Source organism: Triticum aestivum, chromosome 4D (assembly GCF_018294505.1).
Source record: "Triticum aestivum cultivar Chinese Spring chromosome 4D, IWGSC CS RefSeq v2.1, whole genome shotgun sequence".
NCBI classification, from domain to species: domain Eukaryota; kingdom Viridiplantae; phylum Streptophyta; class Magnoliopsida; order Poales; family Poaceae; genus Triticum; species Triticum aestivum.
Window position 1 is genome coordinate 483811711 of NC_057805.1, and position 7536 is coordinate 483819246.

Here is a 7536-nt window from a genome sequence, read left to right on the forward strand (position 1 = left end):
GTTTGTCGAGCAGACCGACATCAAGCATGGCTTTGGCCCAGACATGAAAAACAACCCGGCATATATGTGGCAAACACCGCCATAATTTCGTTTCCTCGGGCAATTCCAGGCCACCAACTATATAGATAGAACTGGCTGGCGTATAACAGACCAATACGAGTAACCACAACTCCCACAGTACGTAGGATGCATTGCTGACTAGGCCCGAACGGAAGAACCTGTGGCCACAATAACCAGTAATCTCGCAAGGTTAATATAGCAGCAGATCGTAAGGAGAGATATTCATGTTGTAAAATAGGCTCCTACTACATCAAGGCAGATGCATAAGCAGAGTCCAAGCACTGCATTCAAAACTTCAAGCTTGTCATTTCACTCGTCGAGTATAGGACGACAGCTGGTTCCTTATTCCATCAAACTTAAACTTGAACCGAAGGAGGGAAGGCAGAGGGGTACAAGAAAAGAAAAGAGTTAACTTTATGCCGAATTCAAACAGATGTTTCGTTCATACAAGAACAACATTCATGATCCTTGCGAGCACAGCGCCCTTCAAGCTCTAGTCACCAACCAGTCCTGCACATCCAAAGAATCCATTATTCGTCAATTAGGAGTATGATGATTTAGTGACGAATATGCGCTGCAGAAAAATACAATCAAGCAGGCTTCTCCAGACAGGAAGCGCCACCACCGAAAAGAAAAAAAGAAACAGTCACATTTTCTGACCCAGATTCAGGCCAAAATGTTAGCCTCATGCCAACTGGATAGAGAAGAAACTCTTGTCCCAAAACATTAACCATCTAACACATACCACCAATAGACATCAAAGGGCGTAGTGATGAATTTACATGGGAGACAAACCCCTCAGAAGGTCATTGTCATTTAGGAGAATGAGATAACAGAGCAACACCTATCAATTTTGGCCTGAATGGACTGACACCGCATATACCCGAAATGAACAGTCAAAGGCAACCTGATGGACAGCATAGAAAGGATTGCAAATGCCAAAAACCTTCACATCAAAATGTGATGATGCACTAAATCCGAAGGAAAGAGTACCCCACATACAGTATAAGTGCAGGGATTCCTTTGCAGTTATTATTAACGGAACGAATGAGCAGTCACCAGCCAAAGGACACAAGTTGTAGTATGCCATTATACTCTGTCCTTTGTTTCTTGCTGTCACAGACGGCAAACAGAATCATCAGACAAGATCGCGGAACTGCTAAAAAGACATGATTTACAGTGGACGGTTTGCAGCCATATGGGCTAGTCAGACCAAAAGATTCCTTAAATATCACATCCGTTGTGTTTTCAACATGTCACGGGTAAGCACAGGACTCCTGATGCAAATGCAAGGTAAAACTGAAGTCTGTTTCTTTGAACAAGATGTCATGATGGTTTCCTGCACGAGTTAGACAGGTTACTCGTGTGCAGAGATTCCTTTGCAGTTACTATTAATGGAACGAATTAGCCTGGACCACCCAAAGGACACTAGTAGTATGTACAACATTATTCTGTCCTTTGTTTCTTGTTGTCACAGGCTGCAAACAGAATTATCAGACAAGATTGTGCGTGGAACTGCTAAAAGGACAGCATTTACAGTGGACGTTTTGCAGCCATATGGGCTAGATCAGATCCAAAAGATTCCTTAAATGTCACATCCATTGTGTTTTCAATATGTCACGGGCAAGCAAAGGAATCCTGATGCAAATGCAAGGTAAAACGCAAGTATTTCTTTGAGCTAGATAAAACTAAAGTCTTTCTATGAGCTAGATCTCATGATGGTTCCTTGCATAAGTTATACAGGTTACTCGTGTTAAGTTGGAAGTACAGGGATTCCTTTGCAGTTACTATTAACGGAACAAATTAGCCTCGACCACGCAAAGGACACTAGTTGTACGTATGACAATATTCTGTCCTTTGTTTCTTGTTGTCACAGGCTGCAAACAGAGTTAACAGACAAGACCATGGAACTGCTAAAAAGACATGATTTACAGTGGACGGTTTGCAGCCATATGGGATCAGATTCAAAAGATTCCTTAAATATCACATCCGTGATGTGATATTTTCAACATATCATGAGTGGGCAAAGAACTTGTCTGAGTGAAAATGTGAGGTAAAACTGAAGTTTCACATATGTTCATCTCTTTTTAGTTACATCTTATGATGGTTTCTTGGATGAATTAGAAAGGCTACACCTGTTAAGCTTAAGTTGAACAAGCTTCTAAAACAAAGCAAGCGACTTAGCAAGAAGCAGACAGAACTAATAACTAATTGTACAGCACAAATATGAATCATCACCAGAATAAAACAAAGCAAGCTACGGTGTTTCTCATTTGATTAACAAGTTCAATAGGTGACCATGTGGTGGTGCCAATTTTTCAGTGTAAAAACCTAAATCATTGAATTGGATATTACAACATATTTGCAGAAAGAATACAAAATAAAGAGTCGAAGGACAATTTTCTCAGATGTGTGACCTTTTTTTTCATTCTTTAATTTGGTCTTGCTGTATGCCAGTATATTGACAAGCTGCCTATATCTGTTGGAATTTGATCCAATGTTCAGGATATCGGCAACTTTGTAGCTGCTCGGTCGGTTGAGGAGTAGGGATTAAACGGCGAATCGGCCTATTAACTGAATTTATCAGTAACCCATTTATCGGTAAGTTAATTAGGGCCATATCTATATATCTTAGCTACATATAGCAATAATGCAGCAGCAACAGCAATAAAGGAGAGGCAATAAGCAGCAGCAGCATATAGCACAGAGCAGGAGCAGCATATAGCATAGCACAGAGCAGATCAGCATATAGCACAGACTGCTTGGGGAGGGGGCGGCGACCTGGAGCAAGAAAAAGAAGGGATGCGAGCTCGGGGAGGGGCTTGTCTGCCATGCTGCTGGTGCTGCTCTCGGGGAGGGGGATGGGGAGGGGGGAGGGGGCAGCGAGCTCGAGCAGGAGGAAGAGGCTTGGTGCCTGGAACCTTGAGGAGTGCAGGCACCTCTCGGGGCGGCAGCGGCTGCTCGGAGAGGGGGGCGGCGGCGGCTTCTCCTAGCCTCCACCAACGAGGGTTACTACGGGAGGGGAGGGGAGAGTGAGAAGGGAGGGAAAGGGCTGACCTAAAACATCCAGTTTTGGGGTAAAGGAGCGAATGGGCCCAAATTTCTCTCTCCCTCTATTCAGTTGACCGGCCCAGTGGGATAAATCGGACTGACAGCCAATTAATCCAGATAAGGTGTTATCGCATCCATGACCTGATTCAGGATTAACTGGCCAATTACCTTAAATATCGGCGGATATTTTTAACAGTAATCTGATCTCAAGTATGTATTTCCTGGCAACTGTGAACAGTGGCGGACCCAGGAACTGAGCTTAGCCGGGCCGAAACATTTAAGGTCTAAAATTTAAGTTACAAATGCAAGTCTACTCAAGCAAAACTCATGAAATTCAACAACTGAAAACATGAAAAGGCATAAAAAAGAACCATGAGAACAACTAACATACTATTGATACTTGAAATGCTCGCTTGATACCACAATACGACAGGGAGCGGGCGGCGCAGGAAGCAGCAGCCTGGAGCAGGTGGTGATGCAGCAGGCAGGAGTGGCATGGAGCAGCAGGAGGGTGCAGCACCGCATGGAGCGGCAGGGGCGGCAGCACACGAGAGTGGATCAGGGCTCAGGAAGTTGGCCGACTCAGGAAGGGGATGATTCGGGGGAGAGGCCTAGATTGTTTTGGTGACTGGTTTTCTTTTTAGCGAACCTGCTAAGAACTTTATTAATCAAAAGAAATTATAGCAGTGATGCAAATGGGTCATGAGGAACCCCTAGCCAAATATGACGACATTGATCTGAGTGCCAGAATTTTTCTAGCTTGTGTGCCTCACAAATAGCTTTACAACCTATACCTTCTCTCCATGCTGGCAGTTTTTTTATCAAGACACCGTCCATGGTGGCTGCCTGGCTGCACGTGAACGTGACGTCAGATCCACGTAGAGCCTTAAGTTCAATCACTCCAGCCCAAGCCCAAATACCTTCTCTCCCTAAACCTCACGTACCCCTTCACGCGCAGAGGTTGGATAAACTGGCAAACAGCAGTGCCGCCGTTCGCCACCGGAGGGAAACTGAAAGGACCAGCTCGCCCCAGTGGTAGATCCGCCACTGACTGTGAAATGCATCATGTTTAACTATAGCGAACCCTTTGTTCTTTCAGTTTATTCAATTCAACAGTCTACGTGAAATATACCTCAGTCTTCTTGGTTGTTTTGAGTTCATAAATCATATTGTTATCTAACAAGCTTGATGAATAGGTGAAGGCACAACTTTATTTAGAAACCAATACATATATCTGTTGATTTCTGGTTACATTCAGCAGCCCGGACCATTCTCACATTTCCTTGTTTGAATTCATCAATTCAACGCACCTAATGCATCTGCCTTACATTACTTTTTGAAAACTTATTTACTTCATAGTTGTAGTTGCTAGTAAATCACTAACTGGATGGTATTGCAAAATGTCACCTATTGATGGAGACACGGAGACTGAGACATTAAGGTAGCACGTTTGTCAATGAAGCTTTTCTTTTCTAATTCAACGTATAATCAGAACAGATACCCCCTCTGCTGCTAAGACCAGCCTAAAATTTCAATGCTTCACTGATGCCACGAAAAACATATATTAAAAAGAATTCCAGAATAGATTATAAATTACTCCCTCCGTTCCTAAATAAAAGTCTTTCTAGAGATTCCACCAAGTCACTACATACGGAGCAAAATGAGTGAATCTACACTCTAAAATATGTCTACATACATCCGTATGTTGTATTCCATTTGAAATGGCTAAAAAGACTTACATTTAGGAACGGAGGGAGTAGTTTTGAAGCTCTACAACAATCCATAGGCCAAACAGCAGGAATTCGTGTTAGCTTTATTTACACCTATGTAATCCTTTTTCGCATTTCAAAAGCTCTATAGCCACAAAACATTCACATTTGACAACTCAACAAAAGTATAAAACTCCGGAATGAATAATCCACAGGCCAAACACACAGGGATTCGTGTTAGCTTTACACCTATGTAATCCCTTTTTTGCACTGTCAAAGCACTGTAAGCTCGAAACATTCACAATTCACAACTCAAAAAGTACAAACTGCAGAATAACAACAGAAATGGACGGAGCAACAGTGAAATGCAAGGATATGGCATGAAAGCGGATCCCAGATCCCCTGCATACATCGGTTTACAGGTCTAGACTCTAAACGTGTGCCTGACACAATCGTCTCGCAATCGGCTATAGGGGTCAACTATCCTACCGCAAACCCTAGCTATTCACCGAACTCCGCCCAATCAACCTTAATTAATGTTCACGCAATGCGCCGAACGCAAAATAAATGATGGGGAGGAGCGGGCGGTTCACCTGAATCAGACGGATCAGGCGAGCTTGGCTGTGGAGGGGGCGAGGGGCACGCCGATGGTGACGCTGCCCTTGACCTTGGCGCCCGCCTGCGCCTCGCGGATCTTCTGCATCTGGAGCATCCGCTCCATGACGAGCTCGTACTGGCACTTCTCGTAGGAGTGGCGCTCGGGCTCGCACTTCCAGGGGAGGTAGAACTCGGCGACGCGGCACTTGTTGAGCGGGATGAGGAGGTGCGCGCACTGGTCGCGGTAGGGGATCGGCAGGCGCGCCTCCGCCATCTCCGCCTGGGTCGCGATCTGCGGCTTCGAGGTGCCCAGTTGCACGCCGGCCGCCGCCGCCGCCGCCTCCATCTCTCACCTTCTCCTCTCTTCTCCGGCGAGGTCGCCGATGGGCTGTGCGGGTGCGGGATTGGTGCGGCGTCTGGTTCGGGCGAGAGAGTGGTGGTGGGTTCCCGTCGCTCTGGAGTTTTGGACTGTGGGTGTTGTTGTCTGGGTTCGGGCGGGCTCGAGTCGGGGCCTGCGAGTTATAGGCCGTTAAGGAGTTCCTTTGCTCCTCCACCGCGGCCTTTTAACGGTTGTGTGTATTTTAAATAATTTGCCTAAAAAATTACTGGAGTATTAAAATGTTTTGTTGCGAAAAAATTTTTGCACTGAATTTTAGTTTGACCAGGTAATTGTCCGTGCGTTGCAATGAGTGCATAAACATTCTAGTGGATTATTAGGCTATGACTACACATCTATTTATTATATTTGCGTTAAAATCTTAGCAAGTTTTTACGCTATCACCATGATTTACCTGTCATCTTATTGTTATAAGCACTTACTTGGTAAGAACTTATTAATGTATGAAAGAAAAACAAATCACCATGATCTATCTGCCATCTTATTATCAAGTACTCTCCCCGTCCCATAATATAAGACAGATGCAATAATGTCTTATATTATAGTACGGGGTGAGTACAATTTTGGTAAAAACTTCTTGACTTGTCAAAGAAAATTTTATTTTATTTCGGTAAGTTGGGACGATTGAGTTGGTTTTTAGGAAAAATAGATGAGAGAAAAATCAGAGATGGGGGGACAAATCAAAAAAGAGGATGGAGGGGGAACGTACATAAAGAGATTGGATGAAGGAAAGGGTGAAATGGGAACTTTACATTTTTTTAAGTAGTATAATAAATGTCTTATATTATGGGACGGAGGAAGTACAATTTTGGTAAAAACTTCTTGACTTGCCAAAAAATATTTTTTATTTTGATAAGTTGGGATGATTGAGTCGGTTTTTAGGGAAAACAAATGAGAGAAAAATCAGAGATGGGGGAACAAATCAAAAAAGAGGATGGAGGGGGAACGTCCATAAAGAGATTGGACGACGGAAAGGGTGAAATGGGAACTTTACATTCTTTTTTAAGTAGTATAATACAATAAATATTATGTTGTGTAGAACATGAATATTTAAAGTAATAATATGAGAGCTAAAACTAAAAATGCATATGATTTTTCATGTTTGCTTATATCCATAAATTTGAAGATTCTGCTAAACATTTTTATGAATAAGAGCACTATATTTCCCCACTTTATGCTTAAGTTGTTCCCTTTCTCACTTAGAGGAGTTGTTCCTTTTCTCACTTGGAGAAGATGCTAGAACTTGTAATTAATTGCCACCTGGAACTATAACAAGTTATCAAGATTGTCTCTTTGCTTTCATGAAAAAATTCATGTCGCTACATAAATCTCGTGTTGGGGTTACAAACATTCTGATTTTTCTTAGAAATAAAGGAAATGCTACCGAAATTTAGAGTAGTGTGGTAGCATCACCAGGTTAGGTCGAAATCTGGGGTGTCACATCTAGGTTTCAAGCATGTGTTGGATCCCCTGTATGCTCCCTTGCCAGCCTTATATACTCGACACCGCTGGGGTTACATTACTCGGGACATGTCGTGGTGGGCTTTCTCCACTAGTCTGTCTCGACCCCGGTTCCTCGCTTGTTGGCTTTGCTACCCAATCTCCATAGCATACCTAGGTCTTCCCAACTCTTGGGATTAGCCCGATAGTAGTGGTCCCTATGGAACCCAAGGACACGGGGACACGGTGATAGTTCCCTCGTCAATTAGTCCCTTGAGACAT

At 43.5% G+C, this 7536-nt stretch overlaps 1 protein-coding gene across 1 annotated transcript; it reads right to left on the reverse strand.

The window, feature by feature from the left end:
• Positions 1 to 342: 342 nt before the first annotated feature.
• LOC123098856 (NADH dehydrogenase [ubiquinone] 1 beta subcomplex subunit 7) lies at positions 343 to 5902 on the reverse strand. Its single transcript, XM_044520935.1, has 2 exons — positions 5414 to 5902; positions 343 to 570 (listed from the first exon to the last, which is right to left on the reverse strand). Exon 1 carries the CDS (start codon positions 5761 to 5763, stop codon positions 5428 to 5430), a length of 336 nt encoding a protein of 111 aa, XP_044376870.1. The 5' UTR covers positions 5764 to 5902; the 3' UTR covers positions 343 to 570; positions 5414 to 5427.
• Positions 5903 to 7536: the final 1634 nt, after the last annotated feature.

Bases quoted from the DNA above. Each gene is read 5' to 3' on its own strand.
- LOC123098856 (XM_044520935.1), bottom strand. From the start codon at position 5,763: ATGGAGGCGGCGGCGGCGGCGGCCGGCGTGCAACTGGGCACCTCGAAG.